Consider the following 22,720-nt stretch of genomic DNA (forward strand, 5'->3'; position numbering starts at 1 on the left):
CTTGTAACATTAACAAAAAAGTTATCTCGTGCTGTTTTTTAGCATTGCTAAAAATCACAGCTAGTTTAAAAGCAAAATTAGTGAAATGTGGTATATATTTCAGAACAAAACAAGTGGTTAATTAATGAGCATCTTCATGCTGTCTAATTTACTCGATGTCCAAATGTCAAGGCCTTTCTTCCCTTAAAATAAAATAAAAAAATGTTCGCTGAGGCTGTGTTATAAGAAGGAAACCTTCCTCCAACTAGCAAAGTATAAATAAAATTCTGCACATCTCGATTTTCGTGCCAACTACGTTGGGCGGGGCTACAAGAAAACAAACAAACCTCTGATTGGCCAGAAGAGTTCTGTGGTTCAACCTGCTGCTTCGTAATTCGACAACAAAAATGCCCGTCAACGGAAGCAGGAAGTTACGACAATGAAAACCTTTTTTAAATATACAACTGCAGTCTTTTCTGTAGAGTTGTGGTAGTGAATAATGTTCAAACTAAAGTTTGATTTAAAATTATTTAAGTGTAAACCTTTTATTTGTTTTTTTCGTAGTTACTTTTAACTGCCACCTACCGGATGCTGGGGTGTATTTAAGATTTGCCACGTTGCCGTAGACAAGTGATTTAAGCCTCACTAAACACTAGGAGGATGTAATGTCGTTTACATCCCGCACACACACGGCGGCGAAGGGCAGATTAGTAAGGGCTGCTGAACTAACACACACCTGTTTGTCAGGTTTCTGTCTGGTGGAGTCCTCCCTCGCCCCGCCGCGGCTGAAAATGTTGACTGACATGATTTTGGAGGAAGAGTTTGACAAGAATGGAGAGTGTTGGTACGAACAGCAGGATCTTGAACACGGTAAGAACTGCCCGGCTCGGGAGTCGCACCCAAAACTCTGTCTGTTTGGGATGATATGATGGTCCTAAATAGACATGCAGCAGAACAATGTAAATTTCAGCTACACGCTTGTTGTTATATAAAATCATTAAGTGTTTTTTACAGTTCACTACTCTGAAAACATGACACAACCCCCAACAAGTGTGTTTACCGATGAAATGAGATTGCAGTCTGGAGTCTGTCCTTGTGATACAGTCACAGTAGTCATGCGGTAAAACTTAGTTCCTGTGGCTGTTTGTGTTGATTGTATGTTTTTATGACAAGTTGTGTTTAAGACACAGAGACTGATTTAGAGACGGATATGCACAAGATAAATGAATCATATATCCTGAAAAAAATAAGGGAAATAAGAAAAAATATGGCAATAACCAGGATAAAATATAAACCTGAGTAAAACAAAGTCTATAACCTAACACTCTAATACGACTATTTCTTGTCAAGTCATGGTACCCAGTTTAATACAGCACATAATAACACACTGTTGGCAAGTTCGTGGATTTTGTATGCGTACTGTGTATAACAATAAAAGTATCTTTTACCTTAATATACTACACTCAGGGATATGATACGAGAAATACAGAGAGATCAAAGTCTTCAAAAGTGTGAGAGAACAGCAGAGCATTATAGAGATTAACAATCAAATTAAATAACTTGATAATAATTATTGATAAGTCTAAAGTAATTCCAGCTAAAATATGCAATTTCTAAGTGCTAGCTTTTAGGTGAGGATCTGGAGCTTCAGTTTGGCACATAAATCGATTTGGGTTTTGTCTTCTGGGGAAAATATTACAGCTCAGGATCAAATTGTGCTGGATGTTATTTAGCTTTTTTTCTGACAGCCTTTTTAAACACTAAAAATAAAACATCTGATCAATCAAAGATCTAAATAGTGATTAAATTAAATTGCAAACCTAATAAATTAGTAAAGTAGTAAAGTAAGTAAAGGACCAAAAGAGTGGTGCGTCCCTGTTGTAGGAGAAAAATCTTAGGAGTCCCGACACAGAGATGTCAGCTCTTAACACGGAGTGATGGCAGGAAAGGCTTCCTGTTGCATTCCTCAGTGGAGCAGCTGAATAAGCCTAAGAATGCACTGCTGTTTCTAGAAGGAAAGGAAAGCTTTCAAGGCATTCTGCAGGATGTGTGGCGTGAAGCGTCCTCCTTTCAGACTGCTATATGTCACTTGTGTGTTTAAAATCACAAATACATGGCTGTTTGTGGGAAACATGTATGGTTTTGGTCCCACATTAGATGTGCTTCTCTTCAGTTCAGGGGCTTGTCAACACTGTTTTTGGATGAGACCCAGAATTTGAGATAATATACCGGGAGAAAGGGTCACAAGGAAATCCTAAGGCATGCCCTAGATTCCTCAGTGATTCACCAGTGCCAGATACTTAAAGTGTGAGACAATGAAGTGTGTGTGTTTATACCCGTTACAAACATCTCGTTCTGTTAGTTGCCTTTGTTTGGGTATTGCCACATTCTTGTATCTAGTGTTTACATGTCTTCCTGTGTTCTGACAGATCTCCATTTGGCAGCGGAGCTGGGAAAAACCCTCCTGGACAGGAACCATGAGCTGGAACAGGCCCTGCAGCAGATGTACTCCACCAACCAGGAGCAGCTGCAGGAGATAGAGGTGATAAATGTTAGGAAGAAACTAAATAAGAGTTTTTTAGGCCACAAGTAGCTCTGGACTCTGTCTCTGTCTGTGAGCGAGGCATATACATCTCACAGTACAGAAACACATGTTTATAGAGTGAGCTGTCCACAACTCAGTAAAACAATTGTTATTTCTGCATGAAAGTTGTGATTTTATATGAATGAGGTGATTCATTGAGAAAGGTCCACGTCAAGAGGATGTTTCACTGGAAGGGAAGTGTGGAGTTAATCCTGACTAGTCTGTCCTCGTGAGACTTTGGCATTGTGCATCCTCTTGGCAAGATGTTCATCTACTTAATAAAGGAAAACTTTCCTCAGCTTATTGGATCTCTATCTTCTACCTTGACATTGAGTCACCAAGAAGTTTTCACTACTGATTTACAAAATAGTTCATTCACATATTCCCCAAATCAATACTAGAATATCAAACAATCTGTCTCCAACAATACTTTGACTGTCATGTGAGGGCCTCGGCTTTTCTTTGCTTTTGGTTTTTCAGGTTTAGCCTGTAAATTAACACTATAAATTCTTACATTGAAGTGCAAAGACATTAAATTTTGGCATATGTAGACAGGACTGGCCTATATGAGCTTGAGAAAATTCAGTAGGTCAACAAAGATAAGAGCCTTAATTTATTTACAGCAGTGAGAGGGCCTGTGGCTCGAGGATTTATCAAGGTTGATATAATAATCCTCATGCGTCTCTTTGACCCCCCCCCCCCGGCCCACTGGTCACTGACAGTATAAAAAATGTTTCAGAGCATTTAAAGAAACACAAGAAAAAGTGTTACCTCTATTTCTATAAAAGAAAGTCATTTAGTCAATGCTGTGACCTTTTATCAAAGTCAAATTTAAAGGTGGTTGTTAAAAGTGAGTGGAGACATCTTCATTATGCAATATCACTCACAGACTTGTATTTCCTTTTACAGGCCCTTAATTGGCTTTGCTTTGTCTCCTCGGTAATAAAATGTGTCTGCCTGTAAATAAACCACTCTAATTAAATAAACCAATTACGAGCTGCCTTCTTTGTTTCCTTACTACAAGTGCTTTCAGAGACGATTTTGAATAACCTCATGTCGGTGTATGATAATCAAGAGCCTGATATTAACATTTTGTAGGGACATTAAACTTGTTTATATTTGATTTGCTTCAATAATAAAAAGATAAGAAAAGATTAAAAAGAAATAAAAAATGTTCAAACCAATTTTTCAGGGCCCAATTTGATGTCTTCTTATGTCTTAGTTTGTCTGTTCAATAATTCAGCAGCAAAAATATTCTGCTCACAATCATATTTATCAGGGACAGACACATTTTTTACCTGTAATTTATTCAAGATATCGTAAAACAAATCTGAAACTTTTTGTCATCGTCTGTTCTCGTTGACCAGTACCTGACCAAGCAGGTGGACCTGCTGCGCCAGATGAACGACCAGCATGCCAAAGTGTATGAGCAGCTCGACACAGCGGCCAGGGATCTGGAACAAGACAACCGGAGACTCGTGCAGGACAACCGGCTGGCCCAGCAGAAGATCCACAGGTCGGTCTACATGTTATCAGTAAATTTGCCTTTTAAATGATAGTTTGCATAATTACTCACCGTAGCTGTTAGACTGAAAGAAAGAAGATAATATTCAATAGTACACCTTGTGGAACATATTTGATTAAGTGCAAAACTTTATTGCCACATTCTTCTTTCTCTTGTCCTTCCTCTTCAGTCTCACAGAGGCCGTTGAAGGGCTTCAGACCTACATGGAGGACCTGCAGACTCAGGTGGAGGAGCTAAAGACGGCCCAGGCAGAGCGGAAGAAACGAGAAGCTGCAGAGCAGAGACGCAGCCTCGGAGCACAGAGTGTGTCCTGCCTCAAAGAGCTGTATGACCTACACCAGGACAGGTATTGCTCTATTTATAGGCACATTATAGGCAGTTTAATTCTGCACAAATAATCACAAAGATATTCAAAATACTCCACAGGTCACAACAATGTGCTCTTACATTCGAAACTGAAACTACTGCAGAACAGTGTGGTTAGATGTTTGTCTTTCTTGCACATGCACATGAGCCCAAAGGCTGGTTAAAGCTCCTCTTGCTTCTCGTACTCTCAGTTGCTGCTGTCTCAGCCTGTGTTATGCTGAGTGGACACAAACGGGTCACCTGTAGACAGAACAAATGTAATCCTTTAAAGATAATCCAAAGGAGGAGGAAGTTGATCCTCCCCCCATTGTCGGTAGTGTACTAGTTCAAACAATCTTATTAAGTTGCTGCATCATTAATGCATTAACACTACAATCACATCAAGTGTCCATGATACAACCCTTTTACTCAATGATATAAATTCAAGTCAAGTGTCCTTTAGACAAATATTTACTGTGGATAAAAGCAGTTTTTGTTGTTGTGTGCAGGAAGAAATCGTGTTTTTCAACCCTGAGTAATCTCCCTCTCAGGCAGCAACAGGCCCCAACAACCTCCAGCAATTATATAAGACAAAAAAATATGTTGCCTGAGAGGTGAAACTTCGGGCCCAAAAAAAAAACCTCCTGCTTGCTTGATCAATTTAATTGCTGTGAGCGTGTGTTAATAACTTAAGGCGACTCAGAGCTCCTATCATCTGGGTTTTGTAGACTCTATTTATAGAGCTGTTTAAGTGAGTACAGAACTACACATCTGCCAGCTGTCAATGTCTAAGTTTGTATTTAAATGCAACTATTGATCAATTGTCTAATTTCTTTTTTCACATGCTCAGGCATCTCGCCGATGACAATTGGCGCCAAGGCGGACTCTGGTCACCTAACAGCTCATTCTATGACCGAGACAGGCGCGAAGACCCAGAAGAGGAGAACGCGGCTCTCCAGCGCTCCGTCCAGACCCTACAGAGCCAGATAGCTGCAGAGCGGAGCCGCAGGGAGGCTGCAGAGCGTGAGAGCGAGCTGACGGTCAGGGAGAACAAGGGCCTGGAGCAGCGGCTGACCGTGCTGGCCGGCTGCCGGGCCAGACAGAAGGAGCTGGAGGCCGAAGTGGAGCAGCTGCGGCTGCTGTGGCGGGCTGACTGTGCTAACAGGTAGGCCGACAGGTGGTTTTAGAGAAGATTAGGGTAATTTTCCTTAAATATTACTTTAGAGACAAATGTACAGATTTCAATAGAATAGAATAGAAAGCTTTATTGTCACTGTATTTAATACAAGAGATTGCGAGTGCCACTCCAGGTCGTGATTTGAAACAACAACAATTAAAACATGGCTACTGCAGATAACACCAACAACAAGTAGTGCACACATCTATAAATAAAAGAAAACTCACATACTGAAAGCAAAACGTGGAGGTTCTTGCACTTGATGTATAAAGAGGTATGTCATGAGTATTGCACTGTGGGGATATTGCACAGAATTATTGTTTAGTGTTAAGTGTAGCCCAGGGAAAGAAACAGTTTGTGAGTCTGGAGGTGCAAGCTTTCATCGAGCTGTAGCGCCTACCCGAGGGCAGCAGGGCAAACAAGCTGTCTGAGAGGAGTCAGTAAGAATGAACACTGTTGATGTGAAAAATTGTCAACAACGGCAAGTTAATAAAGAGACAGCTCTTGGTGCATCAGCTTGCTAATTTTGTGAACTGCTTGCGCCACAGTAACATTTTGGCTCCATTTTTATGCCCTGCACTTGCTGATACAACTATACGCTTTGCTGTCCCCTCCACTCGCACTAGTGTCAGAAGAGCGGACCAGCTGCTGCTGCCTGATACAGTATTCTTCGCCTCTGAAGACAGGCCCAAGTCATGGCAGGATGAGATGGAAGAGAACGTGGAAAAGGACGAGGAGCAGAGGAGACATAACAGGCAGAGGTGTAACAGCGATGGCTTTTTAAGAGCGACGAACCCCGAGCAGATTCGGCGCAGCCACGAGCAGTTGTGTATAAGGCGAGCGGAGGCGGTGAAACAGAGGGGCATCTCTCTGCTCAATGAGGTGGATGCACAATACAGCGCACTGCAGGTAATGTATAAGTAGTTCAAGTCCTAGTATCCTTAAAGCTCCTGTGAGGAGTGTAAAGAAGTACACAGTAGTTAAAAAATGTGTGTGTGTGTATTCTAGGTGAAGTACGACGAGCTTCTGCGGCGGTGCCAGCAGGCGACAGACGGGCTCAGCCATAAAGCTGTCCAGACGTCCACCAGTCCCTTAGTGGGCAGCCGGACCCGCGGTCGCCTGTCCAGCTCATCTACCGTGTGTGAACTGACTGTGGTTGTGGAAGACTGCCAGCAGCCTGAGTACAAGGCTCTCTTCAACCAGATCTTCACCTGCATCCAAAAGACCAAAGAGGACCTCAGCGAGAACAGACATCCAATCAGGAACGGTGATATCGTCAGCTCTGCTAAATGATCGATTCATTTCTCATCCTGGGAGAAACTTTTAGGTCGCTTTGCTATGAGACCATCCAGAGGGTGGAGATGTAATAAGCACAGTTAGTCCCTGTACGTGTAAGACATGCTGCAATACTCAATCTGTCATTTTGACAAACCTATGCTTTTTTTAGTCAACACTGTTCCTTTTATTCCGTCCTACTAAAAAATATGTGTAAAAAATATTCAATTAGCGGCTGTATGATTTAAAGTAAGAATGCAGTCCAAGGTTATACAAAAAAATCACAGGTATATGGTAAGAAGTTATTGTCTGCTTAGTTATTTTATCCTAAAGTGTAGAAGCAGATCCTTGGCTGGTAAAAAGTACGTATCAGTGTGTAGCTTGATCCCGAAATCTACAAGTGTTACGTCCAACTCTAACAGTATTCAGTGTTTATGTAATGTTAATCCTCTAGCCACTGGATCGTTCTTTGCTTTGGAGAGAAATGTACATTTTGTTTGTGTCGACTGCAAGTTGTAGCTGTTATGTATGAGTTATGTTGCAAAAGTTGGAATGTTGTAATAGGATGAAAAACAGTGGCTAAAGAGTTTATTAGCTTAGACAGCCACTGTTAGTTGGTTTTTGTAAGTTGGAAATAGTTGAGGGTCATTGGCATGTCAGCAGAGAAATCTCAGTGGGCACTTGAAAACGGTCTTTTGCTTTCTATGTTCATGTTAATGTTAGCGTCTGACAAGTGTCTCTATGCCAGAGGGACACATAACAGCTCAGCACTTTTTTATAGAAGAATCACATTTTCTGTTCTATTTATTTTTTTGAAAGAAGATTAGAGATATAATGATATTTATTTTCTGTGATGCTAAATATTTATAGTCTATTCAGGCTGGCTGAGAGTGACTTTGAATTAAATAAAATGTACACACAGGTGATAAAAAGCAAAAATAAGGAGGTAAAAAAAAAAAAGTACGAAGAAATGGTTCCCCCTTTCTGAACAATGTCCTTTGCCTCCAAATGTTAGAATGTGTATCATCACAGATGTCCTCTGTAAATAATAACCATGTTGTTTTTCAACCAGCTATTAAAATCATTGATGCAGGATCCTGTCTGTGTGTCATCATTGGCTCATGCATGTTAAAGATGAGTTGTAGACGCTGTAGCAGGAGAGATATAATCACTGCATAGTTTGTGTGCAGACTATGTTTCAACCTGTCCTCCCTTTGTGTGCATAACCATGCAATATAATCAGATGGAAAGAATGCCACAGCTAGTTTAATGCAGCAGTGTGTTGTCGAATCAATCTTATCAAAACTCAGGCCAGTCACAACTAAGTCCCCCCCCCCCCCCCCGCCCCATCCCGTGTACTCAGTGGCCGAGCAAACGATTAATGGGGCTTTGTCTTCTTTCATAATTAGGTTTTACATAACTCACATTTCCTCATTCAGCTTTCTGCTTGCTCCAAATCCATTAAATCTCCAAACAAGGGGATTTCATACCACGCTTACCTAATGAGACAGGTTTTGGCAAGACCATAAGATGTCTTAAAAACAGCAAAGCAAACAGGTCTTGTCACGAATTTATAGTTTTACAAATGTAAAAAATAATACAGCAATAAAAAAACAATGAAATGTTAGAAATGAATAAATCAAAAGAAGTAAAATACTACATCATGGGGTTTTGTTATACAAATGTATTAACAACACAGCCTCAAACAGCTAGTAGGCTATAGTCTACTGGCTAGCTTGGTTGCCACCAATCTAAACTGATGCAGTAGAACAAAATTAACCAGTAAAAACCTTTAAATAGCTGTAGCTTATTAAAACGGGGTGTAACGAATGTGCACCAACAAGATGAGTAAGCTTGACAAGAAATAATGTCAATATTTCTTTGGTCATCATCTGACTAAATGCATTTAAGTGCTGTCAGTTAAGCAGAGGTGGTGGAGAAATGTCCCCACTACACAGTATGTCCAATTCACCCGCACTCAGGGCAAATCCTCCACACATTCCTCTCTATGACTGCTCCTGGAGGCCTGCCAGCATCGAGTTCACACCAACACTGATTGTGAACATTCAGTATGAAAATTATAAGAGAAACGTTACAAAATTACTGGCTGGCATCAAATGAAGAAGTTATATCCAAAATTAAATATGATAACTGAGACTTTTCAGCTAAGATTAAGCGCAAGAGACTGGAATTTAACTACTACAGGTTTGGGGTATTATACAGGTTTGCCATGGTATTGAGGGAAAGGGCAAAGGGGGTTTTTTTACAGCATAGCATAGGTCTGCAAGCCAACAATTTCTTTACATTGAAAGAAGATAAGCTGCAGCACAGCTGAGGAAGTTTACTCAAGCTTCTTAGAAATAGTACTTCAAAACTGGTTTGTTACAAAATTGATCATGTTGTCAATGTACCTTTGATTACAACAATATAATACAAAAAAAATCCTATGCCAGCTAAAAAACATGGCAACCTGTTCAGGGGTCATGCACAAATCAAAAAATTAAATACCCCACTTGTTACATGTCCCTCTGCATTGATTGTTCTGTGTGCTCTTTGCTCATTCTATGTCTTCTGCTTCTAGATCTCCCTGATCACTGACAGCTGGGTGAAGCAGTCTCTTTTCCCTCCATGATCCAGGAACCAGCAGTGTCTTGTGTTTTGTGTCATGCTATACTTTTGATTTCTGTAAATAAATGTTACCTTGCATTCAGACCGGTGTTGTGTCGCTCCATATGTTGCGGCCTCCGAGCCAGTCGTAACCTGGGAAAGTGTGCATGAGGATTGTTAGCTTTTGTACACAAGATCTATCATTCAGACCATAATAATAATTCAATAGTTCAATAATGCATGGCATATTTGTACGTATTTTAGGACGTACATTTAGTTTGTTTAAAGTTAATTGAAACTAAACTAACTCTAAACTCTATTAATTAGCCTATGTTAAGTGGTACATAACAACGTGGAGATTATGGCGTCGCTATAAACAGACTACGGGAAGTGACGTTGACCTGCAATGTTATATTTCAGCCAATAATAGAATATCATTATATAAGGAAATACAAACATGAAAATAAAATATACAACTTAAACATTATTAGTTGTAGTAATTTAAATGTATAATACTCACGATGGTGAGAAGGTAGCGTGGCCGAGTGGTCTAAGGCGCTGGATTTAGGCTCCAGTCATTTCGATGGCGTGGGTTCGAATCCCACCGCTGCCATGATTCTTTTGTTTTGATAATCTAACCTGATTTCCGACATAAGCACTCTGAACGAGAACTCGGTGACGTGAAAACACTAAGCACGTAGTCCTTTATGACTGAAATTCTGCTACGGGTTACTACGTACGGTTGGGAAATTATTTTGCAGTGCACGTGCGCCCTCTTGTGGCAGCCTGTACCTGCATAAAAACACCAGTATGACAGGCTTTTCTAGATAACACTACATATTTTTCTAAGATAGAGTGTCAAATAAAAAGAAGGAAGAAAATAATGTGCGTGTTGTAGATATAAAATGGCAATTTGCCTTCATTGTTAATGCTTTTATTTCTAAAAGTGTACAAAATTACCAATCAAATACCAGTGAAGCTCTGATAATATGTAAATCAGTACACATTTTGTAATAGTTCCTGGAAGCACGCTTTACATACAATCAATCAAATACTTAGCGTCTGAAATACAAAGTTGGTTATCTTTTCTTTTTAATAACATCATAGTCAAACTGTAGAGAAATCCACAACATTCACACAACTCAAAATTAATACTTTTCAGCAGCATGGTAATTTCATAGTTTTAAAATCACACAGACACATGTACCAGCATTAAAGACTTAAAAGAGTTTACTGTAAAGCACAAACGACTTATTTTAGGGCATATTTTATTGCGACTTTGTCAAATATGATGAGAAAACACCATGACCCACAGACATAAGCTGTGCCATATTTCTGGATACATCTAAGCCAAAAACTTGATTTCCTAACCTTGCTGTACATCCAGTGAAGTATTTCTTTAGTGAGAACTGTTCAGACCTGACAGAATATGCAGGATAGCATCAGCAGAACCAGGCTAAAAACCAGCAGCAGCAGCAGGACGAGGTGCCGGGGAAGCTGGGAGATCCAGGAGGATTTGAATTGAGGCGAGCTACTGCTGAGCCGTCTGGACTTCAGGTACTGCTCCACAGAGTCCGCCAGGCTGTAGGGCTTCGGGCAGTAACCCAGCTCTCGTCGGGCCTTGTCGATCTTGAAGGTGTGATTCACTGCGATGTTCCTCACCTGCAGTGAAAGATTTGTGTACAGTTGACTTTAAATCATGGCACCAAGCTTTCTTAGGAAATATTTGACCTATTTTGAAAACCTTACAAGACTTATGTCTTCCACTGCCAAACTCTGACATAATGCAGTTTATTTTGCTAGTTATAGAGTATTTGCCACACCATTCTTCTGTTTGGTTGGTTATATTGGCCAGATATTAAAGAGGCCTCATACATCACTACTACAACTAGAGGAGATATGTAGAGTCAGGATAAACGTCAGGTCGAACAGGATGAGCAGGACTTAATAATTGTGGTTGTAAGGTGTCTTAACAATGATGATAAACTGGTACAACAATTTGTCATGAGTCACACAGCGGAGCTCTGGTCATCTTTTATAAAAGGCGTGTGCCGATTAAAGCAGCTTTACGTCATAAGTGAACAACACATGACACACGTGGGAAAATGAAGAGCAGGAAAACTGCTTTAAAGAACTCGTCTTGTGCCTCTTCTGTCACTGTGTGTACCTCACATGCAGACACCTTATACCCCGGTGGTAAGAAGATGCAGTAACCAGAGGCATCCATCAGTCACAGGCTCTCAGAATGCAAAACCAAGTTTGCTAAATTGAGGTTAATCTGAACCATTTGCTCGACAGAATGACCTCTAACTCCTCTGCAGGAGCTTAATGAAACATGTTGTGACTCAAAAACAGCATAGTGCATTTGATTGGGACTATTTTCAGCTGCGGATTTATACTAACTTGGTGCTTAAGTGAATATTTATGGCTGCAGGATGGTGTATGTGGGATCAAATAAAAATATTCTAAATCTAAGGGCTCCATCCCTGTGTTTCTAATTGTTTTAGATTATTAATGGAGCTCTATGGCACAGACAAATTAGCTGTATGAGGTTTCTGCTATTCTGCTTTTTAACAAGAAAAATATATACAGTATATCACCAAACTTAGCTTACAAAATAAAATGCTAAATGCAGCTGATTTGCGCAAACTTGACTTCATGAATGAAAGGAAAAACTCCTCTGCGACATCACGCGATGGTTTAACCTGAGAGTTGGCAGCAGGATCACTTCCCAGGCAAGATGCTGCCTGACCATGCTCACCAAGGCAACAGCGACTGTACTGAGGTCACTTCCTGTAAACCTCATCTTGAACTTCCTGTTCTGACCCACAGCCGTTTATGTTTTATTCACAGGACCATCATCGATCCCCCGACCAGCAGCTGTCTGACAGAATGAGCTGCAGGTGCAGGCCCACGGGCTCAGCTTTGGTTTCCTGCCTCATGACACATTCATGAGGACCTTACCAGCCGCGACGGAGGCTCCTCAAGATACGTGGTGGAGGCCTCCCCAGGCAGGATTACAGCCAACTGCCGCCATCCCGATACGTCAGACTTCCTCTGCCTTGCAAATGCTTCCACTGACTTTTTAATTTTCTAATATATTTTTGAATTTCTTAAGTCTCACTTTCGTTTTTCATAATTAATGCATGAGATAGCATCAGATGAGGGAGGGGGAGCGCAGGGGGGCTGAAAATACCCACCCTAATGACGTCAGTCTTCACTACTGTGGGCGAGACTTAAACAAGAATCCGCTCATCAGAGAGCAGGTAACTTATCCCCAACACACAGGACACATACTTTCAATTAAGTAGGTACACGGCATGCATACATTCACACACAGCTCGACAATATAGACATGTAATCTATAATGCATCGCACACTTAGTTCAGTCAGGTCAAACAGGTGCAGGGGTTTGCTTCTCAAGAACTCATTTGACAAGTAAGAGAAAATGTAAGACTCGAGAGTACAAACTGAAAGAATCATTACTACCTCACTTCTGGTAAAGAGGAGAGGCACTTCTATTACAGGTCTCAGAAATACGTGCAGATATTCCACCAGGATAGCTGATCATAGAGGAAAAACATACAGTGTTAGCACAAATCGACACATTTTTTAAACACATGTGATCTAAGGGATGAGTTAAAGGTGTATAAATTGTAGCGAAAGAAAGATGAGCTACCCGCTGAGTAGACGAGTGATACAGGAAGGTTTATCGACGGTCTGCTGTAGCCCAACTTTTCAAACTGCAAAGAAGACGTGAAACAGAAGAAAGTTAATCAAACTTTAAATATAAACATATTTAAATGAGAAAGGCAAAAGTTATTGAAGACTTTTCTTATGGTCAACAAACCCCAAAGCCATAACCAACAGTCTATTCTTTCCTCCTGAAGAAATTAATCTTTCAAAAGAGGTCACAAATATACAGTTTGGTATTCTATAATAGCAGGGCACTGTACTTTATAGCAAACTAAATTCAAACAGAAGTAAATACTGCATATGTTAGGGACTACTTTGTGCTGCAGATTAATACACATTTGGTGTATTTAGTATTTATGGTAGCATGAGGGTGTTTGATTGAATCAAAATAAATCATGTTTATTATTGTAAATGAACAAGACTGTTTATGTCTTTTTACCAGTTTTTGAACAACAATGATGCTCTAAAGGCCAAATCAGATCAATGATTTGCAACGCGACAAAACGGTTTTAGAATGTTGGAGAGAAAATTGCGGCGGCGTCTGAAGCTGTTGCTGGGACTTGCAAAAGATTTGACTTGTCAAATCTCCAAATGCAGGTTGAGAGCGGAATGATGTCGCTATTTCACTTCAGCCAATCAGGAAACAGCATACACTGGCGTAGGCACCTGTCTCTGGCGCTGCAGTAGCCACTACTCCAGATCCTCTCTTTCCAAACTCTCCGTCTTCACCGTTTATTAATCAGTTACAGCTAACGCTGCGAGTATGTCACTGTCTTTTTATAATGATAACAGAAATCCAGCTAGTTGATTAATGTAACCCAGGCCTAATACAACACGTTAACGTGCATCGTTGCTATGGAGACGGTCAGCTGCGTCTGTTCACATTGCATTGCGTTGCATTACTTTGATGTGAACGGCCCAGTTTTAGAACATTTACGATGAGATGTCGAGGGATTCTGTTGTCAGTTGCATCCAGTCTCGTTGCGAATCACTGATCTGGCCTCGAGGCACAGAGGAATACGACACATACACCTTTGGCTTCACAGACAAAACTCTGTTTGACGATAAGAAAAATATGGAATATCGCAGCGTAATTTTTTAACTCACCAATGGAGTCAACCACTCAAAGAGATTGACTGAAAGGCCATCATTAATGAAATAGGCCTGACCACTCTGCAAAAGAAAACAATGAGACATCTTTGTTTAAACTATAAAAGTCACACAATCATTTTCCCATCTTAGTTTTGGTCATAAAAAAGTTACTGATATTTAAAAATCAACTAGTTCTGGTTATGTGTGTCTTATAGCAGAAAGTGGTCTTATTATATGGCTCTGTGGGTGTTTGTCCTGACTCACAGCGACGCAGCCCTTCTGCAGTGTGAGAGCCTCCGCTGCCTGTGAGTGAGCCAGCACCAGATTATCCACGTGCACCCAGTTCATCCTGGCCCGGGGGTCACCAAACCGGAAAGTGAACAACCGCCGCTCCACGTTCACCTGAGTGACAGAGAGATGAGGGACAAGTAGAAGATGTTTTTAAAAATTCTGAAAGGCAAGTTGAGAACCAGCTGTACAGAGGCATTAATCGTATACTGGGTAAGAGTTTGGCAACAGGTGATCAGTTAGCAGTGACAGGAAACAGGCAGGTATTGGACAATCTGGCAAAAGACTGAAGAAAGAGGGCTGGTATAAATGTGGGGTGGGATGGTATCTGACCTGGCTCCAGAGGAAAACAGTTTTTTATACTGTACTGTAATTAACTGAAAATATTACCTTTAAACTATAGGCCTTGTAAAAAGGATCCTACTCAAACATACTATAGTTTGTACTAATTAACTTCAGGTAAGTGGTTGAGGGAACTACTTCACACACAATATAAAAAGTCAGTAAACCCAGAACATAACCATTCACACCCAGGCCCTCAGCAGGCTGCACTGCTGCCAGGCAAAGGCCAGGCTGGGTGAACAGGTGCCTGAAACCGGACGCCTGGAGAGCTGGAGAGCTTAATCAATAATGTAAACTCTTCAGCCAGATACACATTCCACTTCAGACACTGCGAGATGTATACTTTTTCCAGTGCCGACACAAAAGATATCAGATGTATATAGAGAGAAGGAGAATGGGAGAGAGAGAGAGAGATCAGGTAATATATATCTAAGTTTTGTCTGCGTTAGTCTCTCACCATCACTCTGTGAAGGTGCCTCCTCTCCTCTGGTCCGTAGATCCCACATGGCCGCAGGACGCAGGTTCGAAGCAGGCCTCCACCTTCAAAAGGCAGGAGTTAACCTTCACTGTATTTATGCACATATTGTTTTGTCATATTGTTCACATATTCAGTGTCAGTCTCCTCGTAATGAAAGGCTTGGATGGTCAGGCCAGCTAAGAACATTAAAAAAGCTGTTTAACATGTTTTATGTTCTGCTTACTCATCATTGATCTGGTGGAAGAAGCATCTCCAAAAAGTTGGAAGTTGTGTCAGAACGTGTCAGAAGCAGCAGCTCATGATGCACAAGTTTTCCCACATTCAATTCTTGGGATGGCCAACTGGGATGCTGGCCCAACAGGTCAGATTGCCCAGCGATCCCACTACACTACAGACCTCTCTGTGTTTTGACATATATGCAAAGGTTTATATTAGACGCCACGGGGCGGTCTATGAACGAGCCTGCATGGCTGATCTCTGCAGAAATGCACTCACCAATATCCTGCACACTTCTATTTCTTTTTATTATACGTATTGCTTTTTATATTTTTATATATTTTTATTTTTATTCTCCTTGCCTATTTTTTGTCTTATTCTATTAAGTCTTTTACTGATTATTATTCTAGTTCTGTGTTAATTGTCTGCACAAAAATCACCAAAACAATTGCATTTCCTCTAAGCTTATGCATTTACACCCCATCCTTGTGTATCAGATCCATGACCTTTGACCTGCAGTATATGATGATACAGATCTTCGCTAAGCTTAATGAATGTATCAGGAGATGTCAGTGAGGGAGGGAGTTTGGTTACATTGAGCAGAAAACCTCGCACCAGTTAATGTAAAGATCGTTTGGAATTGTTTGGCTTGTGTGTGTGTGTGTGTGTGTGTGTTCTAGGTGCAGCTCACTAATGAGTGACCTTACAGCACCTGCACGAAGGTGTAGGCGGGCTCTATGTAAGTGGCTCCTTACTCCGCCCACACCCTCTCTCTCACACGAGACTCTAGTTTCTTTACCTTGTTATAATAATTTTTTTCTTAATAAATGTTCTTCTGGTATCGACTCTGGTGTAATGTAGGTGTCATTTTCCTGGTTTGTTGTTTTTCAAGCTCATTGTAAGAATTATCAATGTTTTTGAAAATGTCGAGTATGCGTGTATGTATGTATTTAATCACACGTGACACTACAAACTGGTCTGTCCAGCTCTAAATTTACACCAGCATCACTGTCTCACTGCATTGCCACTCTAGTTTCAATGGCAGCCATCACCCTAGTGTTGTTGTTGTTGTTTTTTCCCTTACACACATTTTTACACAGAAATCAAAATCTCCTCTAATCACACACTCTGATTGTTCAGACCTTTTAGGGCGCAGCCGTTGGCAGAGAGGACCATCTGCTCTGCGATCAATTTAGTCCTTGAGTAGTGGTCGATGTGCTGCGACAGAAAGAAACATGGACGCATTATTTACCTGGTGCAGAATGGAAAATGTCTTACTGTTGGAAAACTTGTGGAATATCTACAATTTTTTTTAGCTTTTTTGGGGGGGGTCTTTATTCAATTTTTTGGATGGGTAGCTCGCACAATAATCATAATTTATGGGTAATATTAACTCACCACGTCGGGGGGAACATACGGCACTGAGGCCTCATCGCCCTCATCGATTGGTTTCCCAGCAAACACAACGTTAATGGTGCTGGTGTAGACCAGTCTGGGGATGCTCCTCTCCTTACACACTGAAAGAGCAGACAGCATTTAATCATTTAACAATATAAAATTTTATGGGGGTGTGCAGATTAAAGTAAACCTTTTTCTGACTTTGAAGTATCAAGTTAAGCTTCAGTATTGCAGACATTTAATGTCATATTACTTCCCCCTCTTTTATTTTGAAAATCTTAAAAGGGAACACTTAATAGATTTACACATCCCCATAAAGAATATCCTTTCTACCATCATTTATATTATGTTGAGTATTACAAAGTCTGTGCCACATGTCCTTACCGTTTATAACATTATTGGTCCCTCCGACATTGACTGACTCCACCTGGTCTTTCCTCAGCTGAGAGATAGAAAGAAAGACGGATAAATGTCACTTTTAGCTACACTCTTTTTGTGTTGAAGCTAAAACATCCTTTATTTTCACCTTGTGTGTCTTTTTTTCTGTACTTAAAGCAGTATCTGTACACCTTAGTCTGGGCTATTTGACCATTACAGAAACCCTAGTCAGTAAAGTCTTGCCATCATGTAGGATGACAGCTCCTGGCAGACATAAAGAGACCTCTGTGAGTATACATGTTCTCTTCTCGCTTTTTCAGACCAGCCACCTTTGGTCTGAACACACCATTAAAGCAGGATTGTGTAGATACGAGACACGAGATAGAGTCTGACAAAGTCATCGAGTGATGTCACTTGAGTCAGTTGCGGCTAGGTTGTAAGTGAAAAACATCCTGGAGTGTGGAGTTGGAAAGAAGTGAGCTTACCAGACCCCTGTAGGCTGCTCATGGTCTCTGCTTGATGCTAGCAGCTCTAGCAGCTACTAGCATAACACACCTGAATCTCAGACCTAGCCATCTGTGATTGAGTTGCATTGTGGGTAATGCAGGAGCTATGTTTTGACAGGGTAGAAGAATGGGTGGGGGGAAAAGTGTTAATGTTATAAGACCACCATGTTTTATCTGTGAAGTGCTCTTCTCTATGTAAGAAAAGAACAAACTGGCCTTTTTTTTTTCTATAAAACCTCTCCTGTTTCCGCTACTTATGAGAGCTTCAGCTGCTGATTCCTGCATTTAAAGACCACCTCCAGTCATGTCTTAAGACATATAAACTCTTTTTCTGCAAAATACGTTTAATAACCTTGTAAAAATCCTCCCAAGGCATCTCCTCCTTCTCCCTCATTAAAAATTCCTGAATCTTCATAGGCCCCGCCCACTATGGACATTTACAACCGCCCCCTCCGTCGTGAAAACAAAACACGTCTCTGCCATCGTTTAGTGGCAACTTGTTGAAACTTATCTAGCTTGAAATGTAGTCATTAGTAGTAGTAACGTTAGCAGTCAGTAGTGAGTTTGCAAAAATTACGGTTACAGCTGGCTCATGCATCACCAAAGTGGTTGCCATAGGTTACACATAATGATATGCATAGCGTCATCCCGTCCATTAACGGGATTGGCTCCTTAGGTTTGTGACGTCTCAATCCTGCCAATCTGAAAACGTGTTGTTCAGCCTGTCCTTGGTACGCTGCAGTTTAAAAGCAGATAGGCCCAGCCATGGAGATGACTGCTGATGTTGTCCCTGATATGTCTCGTAGCACATGAAGAACACCACATGGAGATGTTTACAAGGTTAAACACTGGATTTTTTACTGGAGGGGGTCTTTAAATATTGAGATCAGAAAGTTTGATTTGAAGTGAGCAGCAATAATGCAAACAGGATTTGAGAGGGGTCTGGCTGCAGACCTGCACTCTCAGGTCAGAGTTGCAGCCTCCACTGTAAGGCCCGGAAATGGACGCAAGAAATTACTAAATAAAATTGAGTAGATACTCCCAGTTTTCGCGTTTTAGTTATTTATATATTTCAATTGCTCTACTCTTACGCTATCTTATTTTCAGTCACTATTGATGTACACACAGAGCTGAGTTCGAACACAGACCTGAGTTGTTGTATTTTACAATAAAACTGTAGGTGGTCCCACAGCACAAGGTAAAAAAAATAGCACAGACAATAAGAGCCAAATACTACGGAAGAGGATTAGGGCCACTGAAAAAAAAATTTCAGAAAAAAAGTCAGAATTCTGATGACTTTTTTCTCAGAATTCTGACTTTTTTTCTCCGAATAAAAATAAACATTTTTTTTTTATTGGACCTTAATTTTTTTTTTTTTCCAGTGGCCCTAATCCTCTTCTGTAAAATACTAAATGAATCATGGTTAAGAGTAAGAATATAAAATGAACATGCACAAGGTAAGCTAAAGTAATAAAATATTAAAGGTATCATTCTCTCCCGTTTATCTCCCGTTTTTGAGTGTAAATAAGAAGCATAATAGTAGAACAATTAAAATATATGAATGTCGCAAAACGCTAAAACCTAAACTGAAACTGACCTGAGAGTGCAGGTCTGCAGCCAGACTGTCTTGCAGGATATTGAGGCCTCTGAGCCCTCAGTTACTATAAAATCTATCCTTTAATTTTGAGGCTTTCACTGACACAGTTCCACTCAGTTGGAAACAATGTGACTTTCTGAATGAAAATAAGGGTTTTAAGTATTGACAATTGAATCTGGGTGCCACTTAAGAGAATAAAGTAGACTTTCTACAGTGAAACTGGAAGCTCTTCATCAGTCTACCAGCATCATTACTACATACAGTGTCTGTTTCTCTGATTCTCTAAATTATTAAGATGCTAAACAAGACGTGAAGAGTGGTCACCTGTTCTGGTCCGGACATGCCGTAAGACGCTGTGTGGAATATACAGTCGACGCCTTCACACACCTTATGGAGGGAGGAATAATCCCGGATGTCACTCTGTTAGAAAACACAAAGAATGTATGAAATGAACGCCAACTGTGATGACATCGTTCTCAATTAGATAATGGTGTTCTATTTGTTATTTTCACTACTACTACTACACTACATTAGTGTATTATCTACCCAGCACGAGCAGTTTGAAAAGCCAGGAACTGGTTTAGGGACAGAGTCCATGTGGCAGAGTGACTCGATTCCATTAAAGGACTCTTATAATTAAGGTAAGTGTGCCATGAGGCCTGCAGGTGAAACCTGAATCGTGTCTCCACCCTCTGTGACCCAGTCAGCAGCTGGTGCTCAGACGCGGATCACTCACCTGAGTCTGTTTCCAGCCAGCGCGCAGACTAACCAGAGAGACACACACTGAGGCGACTGAAACACGGTCGATTTAAATGTGTGCATGCAGCCGTGCAAGAAGAACGCAGACTGTGTGTTTAATGTAAGTTACACCCCAATTGAAAGATAGCAGTCAAACATATCGCTCCTTTTTACTGCAAAAGGGGCACATTAAACTCTAAGACATTATGTTTTTTTCTCAGTGAATATGAGATACTAAATATAAAGGTCTGTGTAACTGTCAGCTGTGACAAAGCTGTGATCCTAAGTGAGAGAAAAGGGCCCAAAAGGACCTTGAATAACCTCCATCTAGTTGATGGAGGTCATCAGATATGACAAGAAAACATTATTAACTTTGTGTCTTGTGATTAAATTGAAAGACTGAAATAAAGTTTTGATTTTAATAAATGAGAACACATTTTCCAACATTTAGACTTTTCTTATCGATAAATAAAGACCAAACAGAATTTGAAAGATAATTTTTTTTTTGCCATTGTTGTCAAATTTGGCTCCTTTTTACAAACTATGTGAAGACAACTGTAAAGTTTTACACAAAATTCAAAGGGTTTTTAAAGTTATAATCTCAAAGATCTCAGTTTTGTTCTCTTTGACGGCACCTATGGCGATAAACGGTAACTGCGGGAGCACACTTCCCAGATATCCAGACAGTGTTGCATGTGTGACGTCCACCGTTGGTTCTGGTTGTAACTCTTGGTTTTCATCGCTGACGGTCTCTGTTTACTCGCAACACTTGCAGAGACTGGAAAAGCAGCCGCTTAGCTCCGCCTACCCTCTCTGGCAGATGGAAAACGCGTCACTAACTGGGCGCCGCTTGGGATTTTTTCTGTGAAAGTTGTCTCAGACTTTCACTGTAATACTGCAAATGCAAAGGCTTTCATCAGCGGGCCATAGGCTCAATCACCATTGTGTTACCCCATTCGGCGATAGATAGTGACTTAACAGACATTTATTTCAATTAAAATCTTCGAGATTATTACCTTAAAAAATTAAAACCTTTACCAGTCCCATATCGAGTGACAGAACTGTGGCAGGCCTTTAATGTGAGGTTTCATAATCTGCTCTTCATCACAGTGCAGCAGAAGGCCCACTGTGCCATGAACATCTCTGGTAGTGATGATTTAGTGTAATTGTGCAAAATTAAAATAATAAATAGCCAGGTAGTGTTTTTGTTGTCAAAGCTCTTGGGTAAAATTCAGTGGAAATACTTGATTCAAAGAAATAAAGCCCTCTCCTCCTCTGTCCCATACCTGGTGGAAGATGGCTCCATCAGGGATTTCACATGGAGGCTTTCTCATGTCCAGCAGGATCACTGTCATCCCCTGACTGGCCAGTTCTCTCCCCAGCCTGAAGCCAAAGTATCCCCCTCCTCCCGTCACCACCACCTTCCCCTCTGTGACGCCCCGTGCCACTGCAGCCTCCTCCCCCAGTCTGGAGGCCGCACACTCGGGGCTGCAGCAGCTGGAGGCCATGGCGCCGTTCACCCTGTGACGGACCGCCGCTGGCGGGCTGGAGGCAATGGCCGGGGCGGGGTGGTTGACCCACGGCTGGTGGGTGAGGTGGGGGAGGTTGTGCATGTGGTGTCCACCGGCCTGCAGGCGACAAAGGGGAACAGTGTGGCGGGGAAGCTGCTTCACCTGGCAGAGAGAGCCTCCACCCTCACTCATGTTGGGACCGCACAGCTCCATATATGTCCTGATGGATTGAAAGAGTATTGATTTTGAGCTGTTGACCTTTGACCTTAAAATTTGTATTTTTGACTTTCTGAGACCACTTTTAAATCTATATTCGGTATCAGCTTAAAATCTTTTTTACACTGGGTGAAGATGGCTGTACCGCTCCATCGGGTGTTAGCCAACATTCAGCCGGGCAGATGTGGAACATTTACTTTGGGATCTTGTGTAACATTTAAAACAAAACTTCTGTGGATTTGAACAATACTTGGCTGCATGGCATGAGTGTGAGCTGACTGAACATTGAAATTATAAATAAATAAAAAGGAAAACAATTAAATTGTATTAAATCATACATTTCAAGGGGTTTTGGCCATTTGTGGTCATGTAAACCCACTAAAACCTTCAGTTTTACTTCTTAAGAGTTAAAATTAGACTTAATGAAATCAACCTGATGGTCATGGACATCAAAGCATATGACTAAAGAAAAGATAACTGTAGAATAAATGTACAAGACAGTAAGCTTAAAGTGTAATGTCACTTATAAATGAAATGTTTTCCAGCTTACCAAACGAGTTCCACAGGTTGTCATCAGTCATAACTCAGTAGTGTGACCGTAATTTACCTTCAGACCTACATAAATGTCACATTAATCAAAATCCTGCTGTTTCTTATCCAAAACGAATCAGCTAATGTGACGTTTAGCGTTCAGAGTAAAGTAAATAAACAATACGCGGATTAGATTATCATTACTGCGCTCACTTTATGGGCTTTCCTAATAATAACGAAA

At 40.9% G+C, this 22,720-nt stretch overlaps 2 protein-coding genes and 1 non-coding gene across 3 annotated transcripts; 2 read left to right on the forward strand and 1 right to left on the reverse strand.

The window, feature by feature from the left end:
• Positions 1 to 626: 626 nt before the first annotated feature.
• Positions 627 to 7,970, forward strand: cdr2a (cerebellar degeneration-related protein 2a). Its single transcript, XM_069674530.1, has 7 exons — positions 627 to 849; positions 2,409 to 2,521; positions 3,931 to 4,079; positions 4,258 to 4,434; positions 5,284 to 5,598; positions 6,237 to 6,519; positions 6,619 to 7,970. The coding sequence occupies exons 1-7, from the start codon at positions 645 to 647 to the stop codon at positions 6,901 to 6,903; spliced, it is 1,527 nt and encodes a 508-aa protein (XP_069530631.1). The 5' UTR covers positions 627 to 644; the 3' UTR covers positions 6,904 to 7,970.
• Positions 7,971 to 10,023: 2,053 nt separating this feature from the next.
• On the forward strand, positions 10,024 to 10,105 carry trnal-uag (transfer RNA leucine (anticodon UAG)). Its single transcript has one exon. It is a non-coding gene; the product is annotated as a tRNA-Leu (tRNA).
• Positions 10,106 to 10,905: 800 nt separating this feature from the next.
• sdr42e2 (short chain dehydrogenase/reductase family 42E, member 2) lies at positions 10,906 to 21,945 on the reverse strand. Its single transcript, XM_069674934.1, has 11 exons — positions 21,508 to 21,945; positions 19,808 to 19,903; positions 17,387 to 17,444; positions 17,003 to 17,121; positions 16,747 to 16,822; positions 15,368 to 15,450; positions 14,545 to 14,682; positions 14,296 to 14,361; positions 13,172 to 13,235; positions 12,982 to 13,055; positions 10,906 to 11,154 (listed from the first exon to the last, which is right to left on the reverse strand). Exons 1-11 carry the CDS (start codon positions 21,943 to 21,945, stop codon positions 10,906 to 10,908), a joined length of 1,461 nt encoding a protein of 486 aa, XP_069531035.1.
• Between the last annotated feature and the right edge of the window lie 775 nt (positions 21,946 to 22,720).

The sequence above is a fragment of the Semicossyphus pulcher genome, unplaced genomic scaffold (genome assembly GCF_022749685.1).
Source record: "Semicossyphus pulcher isolate SPU_LCO1_2020_fin unplaced genomic scaffold, fSemPul1.0.p SCAF_23, whole genome shotgun sequence".
Classification (NCBI taxonomy): Eukaryota; Metazoa; Chordata; class Actinopteri; order Labriformes; family Labridae; genus Semicossyphus; species Semicossyphus pulcher.